Genomic DNA, 27,668 nt, shown 5'->3' with positions numbered 1-27,668 from the left:
GTGTGGCATGATAAAATAAACTCTAAACAGTGCTGTTTCAAGACATCCTCCGTGGACCATAAACCAAGACAGTCTTTACAGGCTGGCCTACAACCACCACTCTCTAATTTGCAAAATGGGTGGTCTGATCTTTTTTTTTTTTTACCATCTGACTGTCATCTTCTCTTATCCTTATTTTAATGCAGCTTGTTCTCCTCTTTCCTTTGCATTTTCCCTGAGTTTTTTGCTATTTCGTTTTTTTCTCAGTGTTTACCCCTCAACTTCCTGCTTCCCCCATCCAAAGTGAACTTTGCATGGAGCTTTAACTTCCAGCTTCTCTGCAGGCCCCTCCGGACTCTGAGCTGATGACACAGTCTTCAGCCGTGCATGCAGACGGGGGTACGACTGGGGCTCATTCAGAACTGTGTCACCGTCCACCTGAGAAAACATACAGAGGGCAGGGGAGGGGGCCTAGTAAGGACACCAGGAACCAATAGTTAAGGGAGGGCTGGCAGAGTGACAGCCAATGTACAATAACATTAGTCTTCCGCTCTAGTCCAAGTGAGTGCTCCTTCTGGACACATCTCTGCCTCCTCTTACTTTTTTCTTTCTTCTGTCTTTTTTTTCTGTCAAGAAGCTCCTTCCAATGGAAACAAATTCCTGTCATGCCTCAGTGCTGTTCCCTGTTTAGATTTCTCATTACAAACAGCATTACACGCATGGGCTGGAGCTGGCCAGAGCACAAGCCAGGGAGAAGCCAGGGACCTTAGTCCTCAAAAGCATCCAGCAGAAAGATGAAGGAGCAGGGTCTGTCAGATGATGGCCAAATATATATATATATATATATATATATATATATATATATATATATATATATATATATATCTATATATATATATATATATATATATACCCATGAAAAAGAGAGAGTGAGGAAAAGAGAAGACATTTATGGTATACCAACATCACCAAAAGTTGTTTTTTTGTAAACACATGTTGTGGACATGCAAACACTCCGTAGCTACCTTCCCTTGTACCAAATCTTCAAATAAAAGAAAAACACAAACCTTGAAGTCTCAAAAAAAATCTTTTGATATTTTTTTTTTGTGTGTGTCTTTTGATATTAAACTGTCATGAGAGATGCCAGGCCATCTTTTGATTTTGAAACTTCCCTGTTATGTGGGGATTCGATGAACACCCCCCTCCCCAATTTCCATCTAGACAATTTATGATTATGAAGTGAAGCTGCCTCACAGGATACCAGAACTTTATGGAAAGCAGACCTCCTTCTTTCTCCCCATGCTCTCTCATCTTAATCCAAGCACAGCACCAGAGGACTGGAGTTGCCATGATTCCCTGGGCTGTCTGGGAATTGTTGACTGACACCTGACTGTGTCCATTAGTGTGAAAAACCAGAGCTACAGCACATACTAAGTACTACCTGTGCAAAAGTTAGGATTGTATGACTGCTGGTTTTTGTAATAACTTATTGTTTTTTAGCATTTCTGAAGAGTTCTCTCATGTGGGTTTTTAACTAAACACAATCGGTTTATGCCTAAAATCCTACACAGCAGCCCATCATCTTAATATTATAACGGAGAAAGTGAGATTTCTGGTTTTTCTTTTACCACTTAGTAGAGAAAACAGAATATTTTAGTGTGCCATGACATATCCTCTCATGCTAGAGACAGACTTGCAGACAATCTGCTATCAATTTCTTCAAATCCATGAAATTACACTTTGTGCTGCCGCCAAGATTTAAGTGATAACAGTGAACAAGGTCTTTTGAAGATACGATGGGTGTTCAAAGCAGACAGCCCGTTTTCTTTCATGCATATATGGCGTAATTTATATACTGTAATACTTCTATTCTCTTTTGATGCATTACACATGCTATTTACACTATTTACTATTTTATTTACAGAACTGTTGAAAATGTATTGTAATAGGGCATCTTTTAGTCAGTGCAATAGATGTTTAGCTTGTTTTAATCACTAAATGCTGCTACATTCTCCCACAAGAGCATAAAAGTTTCAAACTTTAGGAAACATAGCCTGCTTAACCCAAAGAAATACTTATTTTTGGAAAGGCACTTATTACAAAATTCTTACAGAAGAACTGTTACTGCTAAATTTGTCCTGGGAATGAACATGCCAACTGCTAATTATGAAGCTTAATGCAAAGATTTAATTTACGCAGATTTAATTAACATTCCCTTTGCTGAGCTAACTGCCTGTTGCACTGAGGGATGTGTTTGTCTGTTTTTGCCTTTTGTTCTGCCCTCTAAATGTGCGCCTTCATTTAAGGAATAAAGGTGCACATTGAAAAAATAAAATAACCCACAATAAGTACAGAAAATTCTGAAGTATTCAAGAGAGAAATCAAAGAAATATCCAACCTCTGGGGAAAACTTGTCATCAAGTCATCAATATTCTTTTTCACTTTTTAAAAAAAACTTTTTTACAATTTTTATTTGTTTACTTCTTAATGAGATTGTTCCGTGATTCAGTGCATGCTTTTTTCATTGTCTGGTGACCATTTAAATCAAAGTTAGTTTAGGTAATGCTTCAAAACTCCATTACTACATAAATCAGTGCCTGGACTCTAATATACAAGTGAAGGTTCTGAATTGGCAGTAAAATCCAGGGTTGGAAAATAAAGTGACAACAATTGCAGTTCCTTTAACAGCAACATACTGGTTACTACTTGCTCTGAAAATAACTTAATAAATAAAAAACACGCTTTAAAATGTGGAGTCAAGAACCAATGCATGATACCACAGTGGCTCAGTCCATCTTTTATATACAGTCTATGGTTCTGAGTAGCATGTACACACATCCGCACTAAAATCAGAGGGGAAACAGCCACTAAACAGTGCACTACATATAGCAAGCTAATTAAATCAAATAGAACTTTTTATGGATCTGGAAGGCTAAAAAAAATCATCCATTTCTACACACGGCTGTTAGTTTGGTCAAATGTAACATGAAAGCTCATGATGGATTCAGAGCTTATGGCTATTTCCGGTATTTTATATCAAAGCAGTAGAAACTTCTAGCTCATTACGGGCCTGCACTAATTGGTTATAAATTTCTGCTACAGTTGTAGAGACACATATATGTTTTAATTTTCTCATCGAACGCACAACAAGAGAGCAAATAAACTCATTCCCCAAAATGTCAAACAGCTCCTTTCATCCCAGTGACTGAAAATGAAAATTCATGAATTGCACAAATGCACATACGTAAACACTTGTGTAATATTTGAGGTTTATTTTCACTTACTAATAAAGTGGCTTGGGAGCAATTTCCCTAAAAGACTACAAGCTGTCCAACTTCGTGTCCAGAAGCCTGCCTCAGAACAGGAATGAGAGAAAGCCAAGGCCACCTGTTTCCCACTCACTTCTACTACACTGCTGGCATAATGCAGGCTTGTTCATGGCAGATTAACACCAGACCATATGAGGTGGCAGTGCCAGCTGAGCTTCAAAACATGAGTCGAGCTGCCATTAACTTTACTGTACCATAATTTGTGGCATCCTATGCATCTAAATCACATGATCCCATCATGTCAAAGGCAATTTCCCACTTTGTCAAAAAGAAATACTCTGTCACGACTCTGACGACCAGCGTGGGCACAGATTCCCGTCTGGTTGGATAACACGTTCTTATATTGCATTAGGAGCGTGTTATGTTCGCTCAACAACATCCCTACGCTGTGGTGTTCTGCTGAAACTGTGATGTAGCACCGTGGATGTGTCACAGTGCTGTTTCACAGTCTGGCTTCTACCCAGACCAGTCACACAAGATGAAAATGTGTATTTCATTCCTCATTATGAATTATGTGTATACAGCGACTCTCTGGGGCACGTTAAGAGCACGCCGACTTCTAAAACTTTTTTAGAGCTCATATATTGTCCAGAAACATTTACTTCAAACTGCTCATGGTCCCCCAGGATACCACAGTGGTTTCACACAGCGAAGACAAACAACTTGTGCCAGACAAAAGCATAATTTAAATACAAGGCGGCCTCAGTTTGATTTTTCTTCGAGAAGAACGGAACCCAGATGAATGCCATGCATCAATCCATGCTTTCAGTAACAGACTCTAAAGCTAAAACAACAATGAGGTCATAAACAACCTAAAGAAGATTGAAAGACTTGTACAGTTTTTTTGTAAACACTACATTCAACTTGCTGTTTCTGCAGTTTTCACCCACATCGTGTAGCCTTTGAGGATTGGTTATCGCTGATGAAAGACATTTAAATGTGGCTGAAAACAGGCAAGTCGGATCCCGTGTTAACTTCCATAGCTCATTTTTGTGAGCACGGAATCTGCTATGGCAACGGGTATGGCAACGTGTTGTCATTCATAAACATTTGAAGGAGAACTTTTCTTTTAATTGCTTCCACTACATCATTGTTTTTGTTTTAAATGTTATTTTTAAATTTAGTAAAAGAAAGAAGAAAAAAATATATATATATAACCCATTTGTACCTTTAGAAAGTATAACACATCACACCTATAAATCCACGGCACATACCAGGTACTTTTCAGTGTGTTTGAGGGATGACATTATTTGGAAAGTGCACAGATGAGCGAACATGGCAGCAGCAACATTAATGGAGCTTGAGGCCCTGCTTTTCCCACTTTCTCCAAAGCTCTACTCAGTTGCACCAACACGTGCCTCGATTCACGCACAGATGTTTCCCTTGGAGATTAGTCTGTGATATAGTGTGCAGCGTGAAGGACAATCAACTCCCTCACACGCAGATGCCCCGCGGGACCTTTTCTGGGGCCCTCATTTTACTCTCTCAGTATATAGTGATAATGAGAGAGCCCTTAAACCCTGCTTGGAAAAAAAAATCTTTAGCCAGAGCAGCTCTTGTTTGGCCTTGGAATATGGTGAAGCATAGAAATGAACCACAGGATTGGTAATGCCCTTCATTTGCTGAATGATTTATTTATTAATTCTATAATTGTTATTTAGAAGTTAACATTTTTATGAATCAAGAGCTTTTTTTGAAGTCTGACGTTTCATGTTATGTTTCACCCAGCTCATTATTATTTTTTTCCTGATTGTGTCTCTAGTTAATATATGTCCTTGCCATACTGTATGGATCATAAGGAAAATCCCATTGCTTCATGGTCACAAGCCACAAACAGCAATATATTAGAAGGTCTGGGCTGAAACTGAAAGGGGTCTCTTGGCATACGCTTAGAGAAGAAATCTCAAGTTTACAAGCCCTCGGGGTGTCATTTTGCCTGGCGGTGCATTCAGGCAACGCTTACAAACACGTCCCATCCAACTAGCTGGAGAACGGCAGGCTTGCTTTACAGTCTCTGGATTCTACAATGTGAGGGAGGAAGGCACGTAAAAGTGCCTGGTCGCTGAAATCAAAGAGAAGAGTCGGCATCCCGGGGACACCGAGCCCCACTGATGGGATTCTAAAAGACAGGAGAGCCCAGATTTGCCAGTCCCCCCCCCCCATCCCCTAAGTGGAGAGGCCACTTCCTTTGGCCACTGTGGTTCCTCAGTATCACCTATCAGAAAGGTCAATCAGTGGCTGAGATAAAGCAGTTACTAAAGCTGGATGGTCTTTGAACATAGCAGGGGGAAAACTCCCTCAGGTCTCTTATCTCATTAAACTTGAAAAGGATATTAATCCTTGAAAGGCTATGATAACAGTATGGATGACACCAGTCACAGCAAATAGCAGTAATATAAATGCTATCTGCGTTGGGACGTCAGTGCTTTAACTCAGTGGGCAGGAGAAGAAATTCTGTGGGATGTTTTTGGAAAACTTTTATTTAATGGGAAAACTCACAATTTTATCAAGATAGAATGAACAAATGAAGCTTTATTTTCCACTGAACTGCAGTTTAATGTTAAACTGAACACTAAATGACAGCGTACATGCCACCAGAGAAAGAAATGAAGGCCTCACAGACATTACAAACCACAGATGATCCAACAGTAAAAGAGTGTACTGGGCACAAATCTGACATCTTACTTTTTGTGTCCTTTGTTTTTCACACCAGCGCACTTAACAGCCCCTTCATTTGCTGCCAACCTGCGCTGCCCTACACCTCGAACATGGTTAGCAGCACATGGAAAGGAAAACACCACTACTGCATGGCAGACTTGCACAAATCTTGACAGGCACAAAGGAAAGCTGGAAATTTCCCTCTTTGTGTTGTTTTAGCTCCCTTTCATCCTCAACTTTGGTGGGCAAGGCTTAAAGAATTACAAGTTTGTCCCACAAATGACTTCCTCATTTGTCTCAACTTAGGAGGCAAATGTCATGTCAAACTCTAACATAAGCAAAATGGTCACAGTTTAAACTGAATAAATTTGTTAGCATCAAACAAGTCCTTCATTGCAGTTTTGTTGTATTTTAAATAGTGTAGCCACGTCTACATGAATCCACACATGGGGGGAAACTAGCCTATTAAATGTCTTATTACAGGATACAAATACATAAAGAAATAAATGATGTGTGTTCTCTGACATTTGACTCTCAAAGGAGCCTAAAGGCACATATAATGATGCCAAGTATGCGTCAGTGTGAGTTAGCTGATCCCTACATACTTCAACTAAGAGTAAAATTATTCATTGAATTTAAAAAAAGTACAATTTTTGGTCAAAATCAGCCTGTTTTAATTCCTTTTACCTTCAAGCAACATCACTGGATTTTCACAAAAACCCTGCTGTGGACCCAGATTGTTGAAGCACTTCATTTTAAGATTTGTGACCTGATGAAAGGGGTCTAGAAAAACTGGCTGGAGAAAACACAAATGCATGTTTCTCTTTCTTACTCTAGCCGAGCAAAGCCATGCACGGGATCTGTTCAATCCTGATTGAATGAAGCCACAAAAAGTTTTCCACAGCTGTTCTGTGTTAACTGGGAAACTTTGGGTTTTGCTGGGTCAGAATGACCAGGGCTGGCAGGTGAATTTAGGGTCACTACTGAAGCAGTTTAACTCTATTACCATTAGTGTTTTCCTCTAAAAGTTCTTGTCATTAGTCTTTGCATGTGAGGTAACCTGAATCTTTAATGCAGGAAAATCTGACTGTATCTTCAGCAGTACAAAGCAGTTACTTGAGAGCACGAGTGGGATGCCATGTCATTTCTCAACAGGCTCCTGAAATACTGACAGTTATTTTTACTTTATGTTTTTCATCATCAGTACTGCTAAAGCAGACATTCAGTGGGTTCATTATATTCTTTATAATTCCATTATATGTTTTTCAACCTCAAGCTGACTCCTGATTAGCAAGTCCATCTCTGTGAGTATCACTTTGAGCACCTCAACAAGATTACTTACATCCTGAAGTATAGCCATGTTTATGGGCAACACTGGTTGTTATGTGAGTTTTGATTACTGTGGAGTATTCTTATATATTCATAACCCTTTTTATAATGCTCCTGGAATGTCATAGAAGTCAAATCTCCCCACTCTCTGTTACATATCAGCTATAGGTGCCCTTATTTCACAGCCTCTCTCTGTCGTTTTATTTCACACACTGACCTTTCTGGTTTACATGATGAAAACATTACATTTTGCACCACGTCATTAGGTCTGAAAGTCTCACCTCAAAAAATCAGGAGACAGTTTAAATTCCAGAGATGCCCAATAAATGTTCTCCGCAGGTACAGAGACACTGCGAGGGAACACATGGTTACCAATAAGAAATATCTGGTTATTTTCTGGATAAGGCAGGTTTTTGATGAACATCAGGGTCATTATGCAAGTGATGAATCAGAAGACTAAGAGATGAATCAGAAAATATCAAAGATTTGTCATTCGTAAGTTGTAGACATTTTGTCCTGTGGTGCTTACCACTTTTTTTCCCCAAGCAGACTGTGAAGTGCTCAACACGACATCTCTGCTGCTATTAAGATCCAAATTCTGCACTGTTAAAGTAGTAGACATCAAATATGTCAGATTATAGCATTGCACATTTAAGGGTGGAATGGTTGTACTCCATACATCTTTAATGACTTTAAAAAACAAGAACTGGGTGCAAAGAATGGATTTTCTTCAATCAAACCAAAATTTGGCTCAAATATACACAAACACTCACTTAAATCTTTTAATAGGTGGTGCTAAAGGTTCTAAAATGTCTTTTAACTTGAAAGTCAACAAAATTTGTTCAACTTAACAGCTAGATGATTGGGTATTCCAACAGGACAATGATCCCAAATGCACATGAAAACTCCTTCTGGAATGGAGAAAGCAGGCTTCTGAAATGGGCTCCTCTAACTGAAAACCCTACTGTGCCAGTCAAACATCAAACCACAATTATACCAGCTCTGTCTGTCTGTCTGTCTGTCTGTCTGTCTATCTATCTATCTATCTATCTGACAGCCTTGATGTGTTCAGTAGCTCTCTCAGCTATGAGTCAGAGTTTTACAGTTTCACAGGTTAACCCATCCAAATTCAATTTATGGGTCTGAGTTTTTTGTTTTCTTCTAGTCTTTCATTTCATTCATTAGTTGCGTCCACTTTGTATTCTTGGTGTTAATCAGAAATCATTTTAACTTCAATATGTTTTACTTGTAAGGAGACATGTTTATTTTCTCAATAAGGAAACTTCTGCGCAAAAAAACCCCTCTGATTAATGTCGTTCCAGTTATGGCTTGCAGTCCTTGTATATAAACCCTGGTTTTTGAGGGTTCTCAGCAGTTGAGTGTTTGGAGTGCTTTTTAGTCTCTGCCATTTTTACTCAAGTGCCTCTGAACAGTATTTCATGATTTGGCTGATTTTGGGGAGCTAAGAATGTGTTTTTCTGTTGCTTTTCTGCCTTAAAATTTATGACTCCACAAAGTCATCATTACCACCACTATCGCACATTCTTATATGTATGTGCACACTCAATCCAAATATTTTTTTCTGAAATAGCACAGTTGGTGATAAAATACAGGGCTAACTTAGAGTTTATTCCATTTAGAGAAAATAGGTAGAGTTTTGTCGTTCTTACTTCCTTACACCTTTAAAAATGCTTGTTTGCTTTTACAACTGGCCCTGTCTGCAGCTGGGGAGGGGCAGCGCAGATGGATTTGGGCTTCGTTATTTTTTCTCCCTTTGTAACAGCTCATTTAAAATCACGAGAGCCTGAAGCCCAAGACAGATGGAATCTACTTAAGAAAGAGTCAGTGTCTAATTTAACTCAAATGCTTCCTAATTTGAAGTAACTCTACACCTTTGTGAAAATGCTCCAGGAGCTCTTATGAAAGTTTCATTTAAAAAAAAAGAAGAAGAAAAGGTTGGGTAAAATTTGTTGTTTTATATCATTCATTTTCTTAAATCTGTTATTTAGATGAAACCGCCAAAAACAGGCCTTCCTGCTTCTGTCACTTGAAAGTTCCCAGAGTAGCATTTTTGCAGAGAGCAACATTAGACTGTGACTGAAGTTTTCTGGTCTCATCATTGCGTGTATAGCATATCAGGTCAGGCCCATGAACTAAGCCTGCTGTGAAATTGCTTAAGCTTGGTTTGAAAAGTATTCACGCAAGTCATATATCACCTGCTCTGAGCTCACCTTATCTTGACTGTTCTAATACCGCAACAAGAAGCCTCGCTTGCTCACATCAAAGAAATGTTTTGAAAGTCCCTTAAGCTCCCTTTAAAAAGTAGATCTCCTTGCAATATAAGGCTGGGCAATACGACCGTAGTGTGGGAAAAGCAAGCTTGGCTAATGATTTAGGAAACCTGTTTGTGATGTTAATTTCAAAATGATTAAAAACCTTAAGTGTTTGTGGATATGCTTTGGGGGCTTTTTTTATGATGTTTTCTACTTTCACTTTTCATCAGAAAAAATACAAAAAAAGTCAGAGGTAAATTAACTTTATTTTTTTTTTAAAAAAAGAAAGGTTTATCACGCAAGGCAACAAAGAGAAGAAATGCAAACTGCTATGAACAGACCACAGGACCCCCGCACCTCCCCACCTCCACACACTGGCAGCAAAGGAGTTCTCATTACAACCAAATCAAAGGAGCAAGAGAACAAGACTCACATTGTTCTGATTGTGTTTACTTACACTAAAAACATTAAAACTGGACAATCTGAATGTACAGTATAAGACAGACAGTTTTGATTTCACATGAATCCAAACACAGAACCTTACACTACCTCTTTTAGTTTTTATTCATGGTTTTTTGTTTTTGTTTTGTTTTTTTAAAACATTTAGCCGACAGCATAAATGAAACAGGAAGGTTCACAGCTATGCAATACAACTGATTGATCACCTTAAGACAGACTATACATGTCGCAATGGGCACTTCGGGGGAAACGGGTTCACAAAAAATAACGGAGAAGCGAGGTCCCGTCCAGTTTTTTTGTTTTGTTTTTTTTTAATTAGATTTTTTTTTTTTATTGAAGTAACATCAAACCTGCATGTTGAGGTAAGCATGCCACAGGGGAATACAGAGGAAGCGATTCCCTTTAAAAAGGACTCCCTTAACCATATCCCCACTCACTTTGTAATTCGCTTTGACAGTAAATCAATTCTTAAGCCTGGCCCCTTGGACTCCTCCAACCCTAGGTCCTCCTCTCTCAACATTCCTGCACACATGAATCACTCCAACTCCTGGCTTCTAGAAGGCATTTCCTGCCCGGCCCTCTCTCTCTCTCGTTCTCTCTGTCTGACTCCTCTGCTGAAAGCTGGGCAGGAACTGGGCCGAGCTTTGATTTGGACCCAGAGGAGAGACGGAGGGAGGAGAGCTCAGCTTAACACAGAACCCCGGCTCTGGTACTGCTAAGAGAGTAAGAGACATGGAGACTCGGGATGTGTCTGCACACCCAATAAGGGCTACAGTGCTTTACCCTTCAAATTGCAATGTGAGCAGTGGCAATATCACTCCCAGCACAAAAGCCAACCCAAGGGAGCGTCCTCCTTAGGATTTAAGTGTACATTCTTTCTAAGACAGATGTTTATTATTTCAGGTCTGAGACCATTTAACATGGAACATCATCACAGATTTTCGAGAACAATGCGGTATGTACTGTGAGGACTTACTGACTTACACAATGATGGAGTGGATAGCAGAGAATTCAAATATTTTATCCAAAAAACAACAAAAGAAAAACAACAAAAAAATACACAATGGGAACAAAAGGTGGCTCTTTAAAGCTGTACACCTGCTCAAACTTCCCTCTAGAAATCATTTTGATGCCGAATCCACAGGATATGTACACACAACGTTTTGCCGGCTGAGCAGACTCAAAAAGACCAAAGCAGCTCTTAAAAACAACGGTCTAAATTTTTTTTTTCTTTTCATATTTACACAAGTGAAACGTACATATTTTACAGAGATCACTGCACAAAAAAATCACAAATGGAGAGTTTTAAGAGTGTAGGACGAGTGAGGCTGCAGCTGAGTGAAAAGGGGTCATATGTCATGACAAGGAGAGCTGGCCTACTGTGCAATAGCTGCTGTGTGCACGTGCGTGTGTGTGCGTATGTATGTGTGCATGTGTTGTCTGCAGATGTGCATCTTTTTAAAGACTTCTTTATTTGCGAATGTTGCAAGTGTGTGATCTCATCCTCTTCCCCTCTCAGATCATGGCTCTTATCACCAGTCTCCCTTTGACCTGGTGGAGATAGGTGCTCTGCTCTGACTCTAAGCTCTGATTGGTCAGAGCCTCATCCTCACTATCAGCTGGCTCCTCTTTGACCTTGATGACCCCGTAGTGAGTGTCTGGGAGCTCGCTGCTCGAGCCGCTGCTGCTACTGCTGGGCGTGTGCTTCCGGATAACACCTCCAGGGGGCAGCCTGTCCTCCTGCATGCCCTCTACTTCCTCTCTGTGCTGCTCCTCCTGCTCTTCCTCTGATTCCTGCAGGTGTGCGCTGGGCTGACGTAACTGCTCAATGGACTTGGACAACAGCTGCAAAACATATTGCCTTAATATTAACGGTGCTATCCCACAGTCAACGGTCGCCAAAAATCAATCTTCAATGAGAGAAAAGCAAAAATAACTCGAACTTGAGGTTTCTGGCTTTATAACCAGAATTGCAGCTTTTAAAAACAAAGGTATTGTCCTCATAAGTCCATTTATAGTCATAATAATAATAAGACATGCAAAAAAAAAAAAAAACCTCAGTCATTATTTGGTAATCAAATAAAGCAAACACTTCACAGTCCCTGTAACTACGTCATTCCCCATTTTAAAACTACAAAAACTAAAATAAAACACACAATGTCTTTCAAGTATTTCATGGTTCTACATCATGTATTGCAACAAAAATATGTTTTTCTTACACTGGATCAAAAAAGAAACACTTTAGAGCTGGAAAGGACCCTGACATGTACATTATTTGGAATAATAGAAAACTAAATTCTGTATTTCTTTTGACAAGCGCAATCAAACACCAATATCTGTTTAATGTAAGGCCAGCTATGAATGAAATGTTTCTGACTGATGCATTTAGGAGGGTTGCGGGTAGATTAGCCATTATTCCTGCCTTTTATGTGCATAAATAAATATTCTGTAGCAGTGACTGGACCATTAAAGGGGATTAGTGTCACTTAGTTGCATTATAATATAAAGCCTAACACGTAAAAAGGTCTTGCCAACTGCAAATCATGTTTTATTCTTTAAAAAATAGTTTATATTCTGCACAGTTCTGCTGCAGGGAGAAGAGAAAACATAAGACAACATTCTCCCTGCAGCATCCTCTCTACTGGCATCTGTGAGCACATCATATTACACTCTCAACCTGGATTATTTATTTAGCATAGCACTTCTTCTTCTTTTTCATACTCCCATTACAAATGTTCTTTCACCAATCACAGCTACAATTCTCCATACTTGTGTCTTGGGGCTTTGCTCAATGGCAGCTAACAGTGCCATAATATGATTATTTGACCACAGGGGGGCTCCAGAAACAGACAGGAAAGTGTTTCCCTCTAAATGGCTGGTAACAAATAACATCACAGCCTACAGAATCCGTATATAAATACCCTTTCAGCTACAGGAATTAGCCTCCTTAGCTTGGCACTAGTAATCAGAGTTCATGCCCCTTCCTAAGATCCCTAAGCGCTTCTAAATTTCCATTAGTGCCCCCTACTGTTGCTGGCACTAAAGGATGTTTCAAAGCAGCTGTAGACAAGCCTCTGCTAGGAAATTAATTAGGGCAATGTTTCAGAGATCCCTCTCAATAAACACTGAGGGCTCATCCCTGATTAGAGGCCATTTATAACCTCCACTTAAAGAGGCTTTATTTGCGATCTCATTGGCCTGAGTGATCAGAGCCAAACCTGTTCACGTTTTGCTACACAATATGTCCCTATTCTTCCAAACCTCCCAATAGAATCAGATTCACAGAATACTTAATAAGATGATAATATGATTTTAAAACAAATTTTTGGCTTTCAGGCACATGTTTTGTTACAAAAACTGTTAAAGTTGTGCGTCTGTACTGCACCACCAAAATCCAGCTTGTGGAGCTTTGTGCTTTTTATTATTTCAAGGTTTAAGCTGTTCTATGGTTCCCATGGCTCTAGCAGGGCTGAGTGTTGGGACACATCAGTATGAGAGCTCACACAATGCAGCCTTTCACAGTGTCTGCCACCTCGCACACGTCCCTCAGCAGCATAATTAGACTCAGTGTATTGGGAGGTCGCCTCGGCCAGCTCGCAGAAACACAAATATTGCCACAAAGGAACAAAATGCATTCTGGGCACTTTTTTTCTTCATTTGATCTAAGATGAATTGAATTTCACAGAGTTAGCATGTGAACAGCACTGATGCCTTAAGTTATGATAACAAAATTAGTGCAGGGGAAGGATTTCTTCCCCATTTGAAGTCAGGCAAAAGGTCCTGGCCTTGCAGAAATAACACAAGGACTTCAGGGAAGAACAGGCAACGGCCCAGGTCAGTAAACTTGAGCGGCCACGGATGCTTTTACAAAAGGCTAAAAATAGAGGAGCATTTGTGTGCTCAAAATGATTAAATCAGACTCCCTGCAGTAAAACAAGACCCTGTGAGGCCCAAACAGGAATACAAAATGCTGTGAAAAGATATTTGAAAGTCAAAATCCTTCCGTGCGCATTAATATTGATGACTAGCACTGTACCTTATTTATATGGACCTGCTGCTGGTATTGTTTCTGTTTCTCCAGGAAGTGCTGGTGTTGCTGCTGGATGACAAGTTGAGCCAGTGTGTTCTGAGGCAGCGGTGCTGACTGGGTTCTGTTCAAGGGCCGGTGTTTTGGTAGTTTTGGCCGAGTGCTGGAGGGACGATCCTTCATGGCCAGGGGGGACTGAGAGTGTGATGACATGGAGCCTTGGCCTTGTCAAAAGAAAAACAAAATCTCTTATTAAGTTTCTCCCAAATTCATGACATATAAATGACGTAATAAAGTTGTACAATGTGTAAAATAATATACTTGGCACAATCTTACCAGAGGAGAGTATCTTCTGCTGCCTCATTTGCTCCTTCTGGAGGAGGTGTTGGAGGAGAGCCTGGTGGCTGGGGCTCACCTTAGACTCCAGGCCTGTCTGAAGGGGCACAGGGCCCAGCAGGTGCCCAGGCAGCCCGTGCTTGATTTCTGTTGATCTGTCTTTCAACCCCATAGCAGCCTGATAGAAGAGTAAAGATAAAAAGTTGTAAATCTTAGGGAAACAGAAGTGAATCTCTAAAACTGTGAGTTAGTGGCAGGGATAGCTCAGTAGGTAGAGTGGCCGCCGTCATGATCGAAAGGTTGGGGGTTCTAATCCACTGAACGGCTCCCCTGAGGTACCTCTGAGCAAGGTACCGTCCCTACACACTGCTCCCTGGTGCGCCTGCTTATTGGCTGCCCACTGCTTCACTGAGTGAATGGGTCAAATGCAGAGAGAGTAATTTCCCCACGGGGATCAATGAAGTATATGTTATTATTAAGACCATTTCTTTAACACGTCTACTTCAATAATAGCTTTTTTTTATGAATGAAAATTGCTCTTGTTGCATATATGAGTAAAGCTAAGGGTGAAATCGGACCATTGATGGTTAGAAGAAGCTGATGCACAGACCGCTGTGGAATGTGCCAGAGAACTAAAAGATGATATATCACGTGTTGTGCTATCAGGAGCTGCACTTGAGTGGACTTGGACTTTTTTAAAAGCTGTGATAAATGAGGTAACAGGGGAGGATAAGAGCACGCCTGACCCAGAACAATGTTTATCTAAGGTCGATAAAATCATTTGGGGCCGCAGGTCAGTGACCTGTGCACCCAGACAGTCACTGATGGCAGGTTTTACAACCTACAGAGCGAGTTGAAACGTTGACGCTGACTAAATGGCTACACTGGTGTATGCAGAAAGATTTCTTGTACGAGTAAGTGTGCAAAAGTGGTACTCACACTAATTGGCGAGGATGCAGTAGAAAGCCCCAAGGAGATGTTGGGTAAAGAGGGAGATGTGTATAAGCTCAGCATGGGGACAGAGCCCTCTGGTCGGAACAGTCTTGGCTGGGAAGGCCATCTCTACATCAAACATGTGGAATAAAGCAAAAGAGAGAAAGAGACAAAATTTAACAGGAGGTTGCAGATTTAGGAATCCAGCTGAGCACAGTTTCACAAGCCAACATGAGCACAGCCATGACCATAATGACCTATGATAAATAACAGCCCTCCTCACTGCAAACAAAGAGGTATGAGTTTTAATGTTTGGCGTTTAGGAAAATAATGGCACCACTGAAGATGGTATGCTATTATAAAGCAATGCAAACCTCTAAATCTACCGTTTTATCCTCAGCTCCTCAGTCCCTAGCCAGCCCTCTGCCTGTTCCTACTCCCCAGTCCCCACCCTCAAGCTACTCTCTCTGAGAACATCAGCAATGGGGCATACTTCCTGTACCCAGCTGAGCAGTGGACCAGCATGTGGTTTTGGAACAGCCATGTTTATCCTTCCAACCCCTACCAGTACTCAGTGACCTGTATGTGGATATCCGGCCCGTATTTGACCCAAGGGACCTGTTCCCTCTGAAAAAGGATACCTAATGTAACGGTGCACAAACACGCCTTGCTTTTGCAACAGGCATGAGGTCCATGAGCAGCCCCGCAGTCCACCGGTGTCTCGCATGAGAGCCCCGGCTAGGGCCGATACAATAGCAGTCCTGTGTGTTTATGTTGTTAGCATCTGGGTGTCTTTGGCTACCAGTGCCTGGGATATCAATTAAAATCCACAGTTTGACTGTCTCCCTAAGCCCCAACCTTCAGCCCGATGTCAGGGCGTCTCTCCCTTCTCTGTGTCACTGGAGGTCCCAGGGAGAGTAAACAGTGATGGTTAAGCAAAACACAGCTGCTCTGTTAAGATTGTTCAGAGATGTGTCATATCTGCCACACTTTATAATGGCCTGCTTTGTGAACTCAATCTGAGGGGAGCTCTGGTCAGTAACTCAGCCATGAATCTATTGGGAAACGCCTCAGAACAAATCAGTATAGGAATGCAGCCAGGCCGGTGACAGGAACACAACGACAAGCCAACAGCAGCCTTGCAATCAAACTACAGATTTTCTTACTTTGCAAAGCATAAAACGAATTCTAAAGTACATCTGGAAAGAAAAAAAAATGTTTGATAGAAAAAAGATGTACACTTAGCTGCTTTTACGCTTAGCATTTTAAGACGGGCTAAATTTATTTTCCTACATAGTGCCATCTTTATAAAAGAAAACATGGGCAATCAGCATGTGGGTCGAGCTGTGCCCATTTAATGTCAGTGTAGGGAGCCATTTTCACTGAAGTGTAACAGACGGAGGGACAACTGGCTGTTTTTATAGCTGCAAGCAGAAGGGCAGAGAGCCGTTTAGTGCCCTGACTTTAAATGATTATTTTTTGCTATTCAAATGATATGCCTGCAGAAACGCTTAAGAATTTAGACCCTGCTGCTTTATTTTTTTGGCACAACAGTTGCAGTGCATATGATTTATAAACATACCTCCGTTTTTGTGGTAGTAGGCAGAGAGGAGGGTCCATTTTCAGCCCCCAAGGCACTTGAAGCCCCTATGGGAGAGCTGGGGCCAGAGCCAGGGGCACTGTTAGTGGGCGTAGAATCTACAAAACATCAAGGAGTTAGACGCAGTATGCGTGCTCACACTCTGCACACAACACACATGCACTGAGGCTTAGCAAAACAGCTGTAAGCCTCACGACAGCTTAATGCGTATGGTCACAGCTGCCTGATTACAATGGTATTTTTTTACATCAAAGTGCAATAGCCATCATGTAATTATAATACTACAACATATGCTTGTGTTGCTTTTAGATAATATTTTAAGAAGTGATAATAAGCTATTGAAGATTGTCTGCACACGTAACAGAAAAAAAGGAATTCAACACGTAGTCGGTTATGTTACACACCCATTAGCTCCAAAGCCCTCTTTTTGTAAGGAGTCATGATGTTTCCATCTCTCCTCTTTAGCATGGGGCTGCTTCTCCTCTCCGCCACCTTCTGCTTCAGTCTGGATCGTACCTTTAGGTTGGGCTCGGAGGCTAAAAATAAAAGACATTTTTCAGTAAGTCTGGATCGTATGGAGATAAGTTATGCTATCATGTGAGTGTATTCAAACAGGATGTGTTTATACAGCCTGAGTAAGGGAATGTATCAATGAAAGAATAAATAACAAGACTAACATAAAACAAAAAATAAATATGTCCAAAAAAAAGCATTGTTGTCATGCCCTGACATGTTACAACTTCAGTTTCGTAGAATTTCCAAGCAGGTTTCAGATAAATTAAATGAGTCAGGATTGGGCCCATTTCCACCTCATCTGGACTAAATTAGGTTGAGCAACACACAGGCTCTAAGTGAAATAGTCCGCTACCTGCCGCCCTGGTGACCACAGTCTGATACAGTAGCAACAGTTAAACTAACACAAAAACATGGCAGATGTTTGAGGCTCTCCCCACACTCTCCTCTTCCTAATGCGAACCAGAGATACCCAAATACACAATCAGAGCACATTACCAAAAAGCCTCACTCACACACAGCCTGGCCTCAAGTGATCCAGACTTATTATTAATGCACTTCCCCCTCGGCGCTGACCACCAGTATCCTTCATGACAGACAATGCTTTCAGACTTTCCCATTTTTCTTTATTATGGATTAAATATGTTGATCAAATGTTGACGTTTTGGCTCATTTTATTTTATTTGAACACTTTTTAAGTGGGTCAAATTTACTCAGCAGGAATGGTCTGGTCCAAGACTGCTATTCTAATAATGCTTCAATATAATCACCAAACTTTTGTAAGATACCCGAGATGACTTTTTCTACAAATTTTTGAGAAAAATTGGCAACTGAGAATAAATTTTTGCCATGCAAATCAATGCCTATAGATAAACAGACTGGAGGTAAATGTTAAGAATGGGAAGCAAAAAACAAATAGACCCTTTAAATAAGTACTGATGACATGATCATTAAGGTTGTTGGAAGAACTATATCTTTGACGCATTTGACGAAGAAAGAGATAAACAAGGACCAGAGGATGAATCATAGAAAAGAATTCATTTTGAATCATGTAACCATCGCTTATATGGATGCAACACTTTTACGACCACTGAACCGTGACTCTGTTAGTTATGTCTTGCAAAGACTTCCCGTCAACCTTTTAGGAATGAAAAACTGCAGCTACCTTCACACATAAATAAATAAGCAGAATGGATAAGCTGATTTTTTGACTGAAAGCCAGAGCACAAAGCTGTGCTAAAGTTATGTAAACCCTCTGTTACACAATAGCCAACCTGTTTCAATTATTTAGCGGATCAATAATTAAACAGGCCTTCCGACATGTACAATATACAGATATACTTTACATAGGGAACACTGCGGGGAGGAGGAGAGGGAGAAGCGATGGGGGCAAAGCTAGGAGAGTGGGCCAAATGCTGCTATTTCTGGCTTTTGTCAAAAGCAGCAAAACCCTCTTCCCTAATACGTGGCACAGACCTCTAATCCTGTGGGTGTGAGGTAGAATGAAAGAGAGCGAGGGAGGAAGAAAGGAGGCAGGAGAGATAAATGGAGAGAAAACGCTGTTGGGAGTCTTATGAATTTGCTTCACGCCCTGCTGCCTTGATTGCTTTCTATTTTTACACGCTGCTGCCACCAAGCTACGCATCCCAATTGGTCGCCACGGGAACGCCAGACAGCAGCTTGTGAACAAACACTTTCTCACTGGTCTCTATGGAAAAAAAAAGCCCGGATACGCAGTGCAACAGGAGGTAATGATGGCGGCGGAAAAGCATAAACTCTGAGCACCTGGGTCACTTCTGTTCCGACGTCTCAGTTAATGACAACATTACTGTGCGGTCGTAAATCAATCTCCTTACGTTATCGCCACTTAATCAGAACTTTAGCTCTGCTGTCACTGTGAGCACTTGTACCCATTAGAGATTGGACCTGGACAGATGGCTGAGTGGAAAGCTAAGGTGTGTGTTCTCTACATAAGGAGGCCAGCTATGCATTGTTTTGGGCATCCTTGTTTTAATTAATGCTGAACAGAAAAAAAAATAATAGTGCTCATTATTTCAGAAACATTTTTTTTAGCCAAAGGTGCATTCCTTTTCACCTTAGACGTTCAATCTTTTAGGATCAGCACCTTAATTTCTTTTAATAAATCTTTCAGATACAAAAATCCGATTATATTCTTAGCACACAGGCTCCACACAAACCTCACTTTGTTTTACTTTGGGCTTTTTACAGTTTTACCTTTGCAGGATTATTTTTGAAAATCTTTCCTGCACCTGCTGAATGCACACATTTAGTAACTGGGTCAAGACTAGGGAGGGTGTTGCACTTCTTACTGCTAAGCTGCAACTATTCTTGCCACAGACTATCGCGTGCCCTCGGCCTGTTGCAGTACCAGGAATTGAAACAAAGAGGATATATACCAAGTAAACAAGTTAATCATGTAAAATTCTTTAAACTACTTGAGTGAGTAAAATAGCGACAATGACACTAACACTATTGTTTACTTTTAGGCAAGATTTACCAACTATTATCAGGGCACCTAATAGCAGAGGTCATAATTAGAGACTAATAATCTAACAGGTTTGCACTCGTTCACTGTTACTCATTTACTAAATTTCAGTTAGTTTCAAGGTTTTCCTAAAAAACACAACATTTGTTTAGGGTAAGCACTTGGTTCCCTTTTTTAAGGGTGAGGAATTAAATGCAAAAAGCTTACTTGAATATGAGAAAAGACAGCTACTGATCACCAAGTTATGAGCTTGTGAAATAAACGCTGCACATGCATCGCAAACCTCATCGTTAACCTCAGAGTCAAAGAGTAAAAGAGGATGCTGAGCCGCCCGGCCGACTGAAGCAGCGGGGAGTCTAACGCGGCGCACTCGAGTCTTCTCCACTTTGTTTTGAGAGAGCTATCTTTGCTTAAACAAACAGTCCTGTCGAGGTTCATCCTGCCAGTGCCAGTTCTAAGACGGCAACACCTGCCAATCAGCTATCAGTGACAGCCGGTGGTTCGGGGAACAACACTACCTTTGTGCATCCCCCTCGCGTGCCAAGCTCTCAGAGGGCTTTAATGAAGACAGGCAGGAAGTGGGGGAGGAAGGCCTGAGCAGGAAATGACCACATATAGATCCAGGAATCCAAAGGGTTAGAGGGTTAGAAGTAGATTTATCAGTGCAAGCGACTGAGCCATAAATGGATGCACGAATGTGTCTGAGAAGCGGGGAGAACGAACTGTTATCCTTCCCCCTTTTATTTGTTTAAATGGGCCTTTCTGTACTTGCACTGAAATGCAAACAATGCCATAAACAGTCTCTCTGTTGTGTTAGATAAATGATTTTCCACTTGTTGCACCCCTTACATCGTGTCTTTGTCTAAAGGTACGTCTCAAAAGTATAAATAGATATTTAGAGGAGATATTCCTCCTCCACTTCACAAAACGGTAACGCACATCAGAGATCAAGATGCAATATAAATAAAATTTCACACAGCTTTCATTTACCTTTCTAATATTTGCTCTTGACATGAACTGGCTTTATTTTATAAGGTATAATTCTTCTTCCTGATCTCCAAATTGTGTACACGCACAACACGACAGGCCTGTAGTTAAATAACTCAACAAGTAGAACTGTTTTCCAGTGTAATTAAAAGAGACACAGAAGGGAAAAGAAGACAATATAATTTGATAACCTCATTGCCAAATTATGAAGCTTTTAACCTGGCAAGCTTTTATGCTTTTGCAAACCAAGAGCTGCAGGAACTCCTCAAACTTTAAACCAACAAACCTGAGCTGCTTTTTAGTGACAACCTGTGTTTTTTTAAAATAGTTTTTAAAGCCCGTAAGTCAGGAGAAATTATTCTGCCATAATTCTTTCATTTACCGCTAATCAGCTTCAGAGAGGCCTTTGAACTGGGTTTATTATTATAACATAGGGAAAAATGTGGGCCTTGTTAAGCTAATATTGGCAAGCTAATATTAGCACAAAAAAACAGCAGATCTATGCTTGTGAAAGAAAAACATGTGAAAATTGCAGTGCCCGTGTCTGTCTATCATGTTTTAAAATGATCCAAAAAAAGAATCAAGAAGACAAAAAAAGAAAAAAACAAGTTAACTTTCGCATGTTTTGCGTTGAGCCCTGGAGGAAACACGGGGGTGGGCGCAATGAGCCTAATCTTTAGAAAGTAATAAAATGACTAGCAGAAGAAAGCACACTGAAATAGTTAAATTAGATGGCTGTATATTTATGTATGTACAGTATTCATATGTATTTGCATTTTTATTTCAGTGGTGTCTGCATTTGCAAATTAGCAAACCTGTCTTCCTCAAGGGGAAGTCGTCCTTGCTCTCTACGGGCGACGGCAGAGTATACTGGCAAGTGGGCGATGTGCCGCCCAGAGGTGGAGAGCTTTGGTCCAGTGATGTGTGGTGAGAGGACCTGTTAATACAAGAATAAATCAAATAGCTGTAATATATGTTTCTGTGTGACCCAAACATGGCATTTTATCGGGCTCTAAATCAGTGGAAAGCACTTACGTATACCAGAGTTTTGGGTGCTGAATGAAAGAATGATTAGCTCCATTGCTAGCAGAGTCTTTAGCTGATTTGCTCAACAGAAACTCTTGGAGTTTCTGCTTCACTTCCGTACTAGCCACTGCACCTGTGAGACCAACACACGGAACGGAGGGGATTGGGGTTAACCTAGGGCTATGATTAACAACATATAATTCCATGCTTGTTGCTTTCAGATATCTGTTTCTATATCACATTCACCACAAAACTGAGATTCAGATCTGCCCTCTTCTCTATAATCCTTTTAGAATATATTTACTAGACTCTCCAACAAAATTATGTAGGAAGATCTCCCCCTAGTGGTCTAAGAGCACTATATTAGTCCTGCTAGAGTGATCCTGCACAGAGATGTTCTTTCAAATCAGGTGGTTACAGTTGCAGGGTACAGTTTCAACTTTGCCCTGACAAAGTCATAAATCTCATCTATTATTAGGTATAAGGTAAAAACAGAAATGAAATACTATATCCGGCTCGATTTTCATTGTGCTGTTCAAAGACATTTTCCCCTAAACACTAAACTTAAATGTCACCTGCCAACTTTATGTCATTCGCTGGTTAAGTATCGCTGCCATCATTGCTTTATTGTTTTATTGTTTCGTTTTATCTGATGTTTAAAGCACATTTGAGCTGCGTGGTTTACCTTGTTGCCAGACGTCATCCAACAGTTTGAGCAAATACTGAGAAAAGCAATAGCCAGAGGGCAATTTCTCCTCTAGTCACGCTCACCTGTGCAGTCTGAAAATTATACTTTCCATGATTTTGTATTTATTTATCTTTTGTATCGCATCTAATATGACTGAGAACTGATTATCACCAACCTAAGCACAGAAATATCCAAAGCATCTGCCTGACTAAGATTAAGAGGTAAAATGTGTTTATATTAACTTATCTTTATTGTTTTGTATAGTACATCTATTAGTTATAACAGCAGATATTGGAAAAGATTTTGTGAAAGTGTTTATTACAATAAATATTTAGGTTCATGATGCCTACAAAGGTGATGCTTTCCACATTTATAAAAGTTTTATAATAGTGGTGACAGAAGAGGTTCTTGGTCCAAAGGGAATATTTTAACGAGTGTAACATCAAGCTTTACTGTAGTGAAGCTTTCCTATCCAGCTGTTGTATGCATATTGTGCTTCAGCCGTTCAGCTAATGTGATGTGTTAAAAAAAGGATTGATGGGTTAAAACATGTGGCCCCATGCTTGCTTTCATCTGTGTCCTTTAAAAAATATATTAAAAAACTATTGGTAGCGGTGACGGTGTCGAGCTCTTACTCTCTCTGGAGCGTTCCTTGCCCCTGAGGCTCAGGCTGGAAATGTGGTGTTCTCGTCGATGCTTCTCCTGCTCCTTCTCCTGCTGGCTCTGCTGCTGCTGCTGCTGCTGCTCCAAACGGCGCTCCTTCTCTGCAAGTTCCTGCTGTTGTTTCATGGCCTGGAGCTCCTGCTGAAGCTGGGAAGCATGTAGGCATCACATCAGCATGAACACAGCACTTTTTTAAAATAAATCACAGTGGCTTTGGCTAAATTTTGCACTTTCTATTTTGCAGTGATGGCTAACTTTGTGTTTGACGGTAAAAAACTAAAGTCATGCTGAGCTAATGTATTGCGCAACACTTTGCCCTGCTGCGCTGAGTTGTTTCCCCTTTTTTGCACTTTTTTTGATGTTTTCCTTAGTTATACAGTTTTCTAGTGATCTGCTATAGGTCATGCTGTTTTGTGTTGTTTTGTGTTGTGTTGTGTTGTGCTGTGCTGTGTCTCCGTACAACTGTTCTAACCTTGAGGTGCTCCTGGAGCTGAGCCTGGTGCTGACGGGTCAACTTTTCATGCTGCTTCTGGAACTCGCTGATTAGCAGCTGCTTCTGGATTTGCTGCTGTTTCTGAATGAGGAGCAGCTCCTGCTGCAGCTGCCTCTCCCACAGTCCTGGGTCCGAGCCTGGCCCCAGCATCCTCAGATCTGTGCGGAGGTCCAAAGGAGACAAGGGCTCCACAGCCAATGGCACGTCTGGTTTAATATCCACTGTGGCACAGAAACGGCAGAGCAAAAAGAGATTTGTCAGTCCTAATTGTACCCTCAACAACTCAAGTCGGAATCAGAGGAGGCTTTGTGCAATCTATAAGGAATCTTAAAAGTTACAGATGACAGAAGCAAAGTGAAGACTAAAGAGGAGAGAAAGACAAGGTTCGGAAAGGAAAAGCAAATTCTATCCCATGATCCTCAGAAACCTGCAATTATAATAGTTTCTATAAACAAACACGGGATCACATCCGTCAGCGCAGAGTCTACTGGGAGTAGCTGCATATGGACATTTGGAACAAAATATTTAAGTAGTTATGTAGAGTATTTATATAAGCCCTGTCTTCCCAGTTGATAAATAAATAAAGGGATTCTGTCAGGCAGATATCCCTTTTTAACATAAATAATTTAAGGTGAAGTAGATTGGGAATCTGTAAGTTTGCAGATCCATGCTTCTGTGATCTCTCTTTTTCTGTTCTCGAGTGCAGATGCTGCAATGTGCGCATTGGTAAGAGCTGCCTCTATTATAAGTAATTGCCAGATACAAAGTGAGAGGGCATCCCTTTGGTCTCCAAGCTCTATATATAGCCTGTTCCACAGAGAAAATCGATTGCTGGTTAAGAACATAGGAGACAGGGCTACTTCATCTCTCTTCTCCATAGAGGATGTTTAGTGATTGTACAATATTTTCCTTATTGCTTTGCCTTTGCTTTAATCCACACTACTCTATCCAGTTTAAGTAACATTTTTTTTCTGAAGAATCACATCTCTGAACCAGCTTTAGGTATTATAAAAGGTATTCGTGTGTACATTTGGCCAGTGAATAAAATAAAAATGTCCAATCGCTAGAAAAGTAGACATGTTAGTCATGCTGATCATGGTGTGACATTCAAGGGAAGATACGCATTGTCCAGACTGTATAATGCCGCTTCCATTTTTAAACCAGAGAAATATTCAAAGCTACTTAAAATTCCAGTGGAGCTGGAGGGGAGAGTTATTGAGTGCATTCATTGCCTTAATCTTCTCGAGGGTCACATCTGAGAGAACAAATACCACACCACCTGTTCTTTGAAAGCTGAGCGAAAACTGACACTTCATATAATAATAATCTTTCGTTGGGTTCTGTTACGCAATAATACTTTTTACACTAAAATGCCACAAAAAAAAAGGTTTAAACCTGCTAAAAAAAAGAGCCAGTAGCCAACAGTTAGGAAGCAGAAACCCCCACCCTCCACCCCCACCCTGTTCACTGATGCTGTGAAGCTCACTGGCGTCCATTTGTTTTGCCGTGTAGCCTGTTTTTCATTGCCACCATTCCATGTGTATGCGGCGGTGATGATTATAAATAGAAACATAAAAGCAAGTGGCGCAATCCTGGTCTGTGACAAACCCCACACCCTAGTATCCACCACCGTAACTTGCCGCTGCCATGGCAACGCTGGCGACGTAATTATGTCTCCCCATTCTGCAGTGATCGAGTCTCACTGCATGTCATCTTCTGCCTACATTGGCAATGTGACATGTTGACTATTATATCAGCTTTTTGCCTCTTATATAAGAAAGGAGTCCCCACTAGAAAGAGAGAGAGCGAGAGACAGAGAGAAAGCATTACAAAACCCACCAACACAAACACTCTCACACACACAAATACACACACGCATATTTGGGAGAGAATCGTTGGTTAGGTGATAAGTTGTCTTAAAACATTTTCAAAAAAGTGAAGGCAGCTTGAGGGGACTCCCGTGCTGTATATTTCCTCTCTGTGTTCTAAAAACAGCTCCAATCAAAAGACAGAAGAGGGCAACAGCTCGGCAGGCGCGGAGAACAGGCACCTGTAGAACAAACCCTTCCCGTCTGACAGGGAATATTAATCATGGCTTGCAAGCACTTTACAAAGGACTCTTTTGTAGCGGACGCTGTTCCAGGAGCAGCCGTGACCCTGTGAACCGTCGAAGGGTTCGGAGAGTCAGACAACATTAGTGCTACTTTTTCATAATGGACCTAAATATAGCAACAAAAAACACCTGCTGCCTGAGAGAATTCACTACTGTGATACCTAATTAATCTCATATTTCATTCCGTACTCTTACTGCGACTGGCATTAAGGACCTCCACTTTGATCTGCACGTCAAGCTGAGCCTCCATCACAAAATCTCATACAGTGGTTTAACATGATGGGAAGGGGGAGGGAGGGAGGAAGGAAGGAGAGAGGAGGAGGACCATGAAAGCTTAAGCCACCTTTGATAACCAGGACTGTATGCGATGGCCCTTGAGGAAACCTTAACAGCCTCATGTGCCTGTTCTATTCTTGTCTGGTTTCTGTTGGCAAGAATAAAGCTGAATGGAAAGACAATGTTAAAGGAAAAAAGTAAAGCCCTAAAGCAAGGGTGGCACTGTTCCAACCACACTGAAGCATCTACCTTTTTAAAGTACAATTTGCAACTAACAATTCTCATCATCAATATTATCGTCCGTGAACAGTCCTGGATATCATCTCCGCTATTGTAAATTTACAGTTATATAGATGCATTTAAATAAAATGCACCTCGAAACTACCCAAACCGAAATGTGCTGTTTCTGTATCAAAAAAATACGGAACCACCAGTAACTAGGTCTAAATATAAGTGCTTTTCTGAGCAGGGTCTTAATATAGACAATGTGCGAGAGGCTGTCACAGTTGTGAGGCCGCCTGCTCAATTTAACATGGGCAAAAATAAAAGAGCAGTGTCACATTTATGTAACTTTCAGGTCCTTTTTCTAAATGATCACTCACAAGGAAGAGCCTTCCACTTCTGGTTCAGTGGTCTGACTGGAGATCATGGATAATTTTGATGAGTCTTGATTGGTACAAAGCGCACAGAAGTGTCTCTAGGCGGTGGTAAACATGAGATTTATGAATGACAGGTCCCAAATTTGTTTTTAGCACAAGGGAGCAACAAGCACCCTGCCCCGTGCCCAAATTCCTCCCTGTGGAGGGCCTGCCAAGGGGGGATTGGGTGACTCATGGCCTGTGACCACACTCCCAGTGCAGCGTCGCACCGCCAGTGTCCCCAAAGTGTTTATTTCTATAACCGATCTGCCTCTCATTAGCCTTGGTGGCGGTTAGGGTGACAATCACGGCCTTAATTTGAGATGTTGGATGGTTATCTTTTTTTGCCTCAGGCCACATTAGCAGACTTCCCATCGTAGAGAGACACATCACCAGTGACACTACTATTACACATGAGGATACCAAAAGACATATGAAGATGCACACTGCAAAATATTAACACAATAAATCAATAACGCAGGCTTTGTTTGACTTCCAGGCTAAAATAATGCTTTAGCATTTTTTGAGAGCTTCTAAACTGACTATTAAAATGAGGATGGAGTTATTAATATGGTAAACGGTGTCTTCTGACTATAAATACTGCAGGTATTCTTAACCAGCTGTTTGCACCTGGGGGTATATTCTGGTGCCACTGTGTGAGACTGAAGAAAAAAGGCACATAAAGCTTCTGTTCACTCACTTCTGTTCAAAAATGTCTGTTGGTAAACCAGTTAACAAGTATTAACATAAATGCTTATTTAGGGCTTATCTGGGGCTTAGTCTAGTTTCAGAGATGTGTTTAAATAACAATAGCACTCGTGCAACATGTACTATGGAGTCTA

The 27,668-nt window shown here is 40.9% G+C and overlaps 1 protein-coding gene across 4 annotated transcripts in view; it reads right to left on the bottom strand.

Moving 5' to 3' along the window:
* Positions 1–9,815: 9,815 nt before the first annotated feature.
* hdac9b (histone deacetylase 9b) overlaps positions 9,816–27,668 on the bottom strand; it is a 38,508-nt gene continuing 20,655 nt past the window's right edge. For all 4 annotated transcript variants that reach the window (XM_085292366.1, XM_085292367.1, XM_085292368.1 and 1 more), the window contains 10 exons: positions 23,779–24,020; positions 23,279–23,453; positions 21,965–22,088; positions 21,745–21,866; positions 17,328–17,459; positions 16,906–17,021; positions 15,330–15,452; positions 14,391–14,568; positions 14,064–14,278; positions 9,816–11,872 (listed from right to left, as the gene is read on the bottom strand). In XM_085292366.1, coding sequence (XP_085148492.1) covers positions 11,543–11,872; positions 14,064–14,278; positions 14,391–14,568; positions 15,330–15,452; positions 16,906–17,021; positions 17,328–17,459; positions 21,745–21,866; positions 21,965–22,088; positions 23,279–23,453; positions 23,779–24,020 — 1,757 coding nt within the window. In that variant the 3' untranslated portion in view covers positions 9,816–11,542. The remainder of the gene's footprint in view (positions 11,873–14,063; positions 14,279–14,390; positions 14,569–15,329; positions 15,453–16,905; positions 17,022–17,327; positions 17,460–21,744; positions 21,867–21,964; positions 22,089–23,278; positions 23,454–23,778; positions 24,021–27,668) is intronic.

Source organism: Mchenga conophoros, linkage group LG11 (genome assembly GCF_057382185.1).
Source record: "Mchenga conophoros isolate Kocher_MC1m ecotype Shallow Benthic linkage group LG11, M_conophoros_male_GT1.1, whole genome shotgun sequence".
In the NCBI taxonomy this organism is placed as follows: domain Eukaryota; kingdom Metazoa; phylum Chordata; class Actinopteri; order Cichliformes; family Cichlidae; genus Mchenga; species Mchenga conophoros.
Note: the sequence above shows the minus strand (reverse complement) of the source record. Positions and strands in the feature narration are given on the sequence as shown.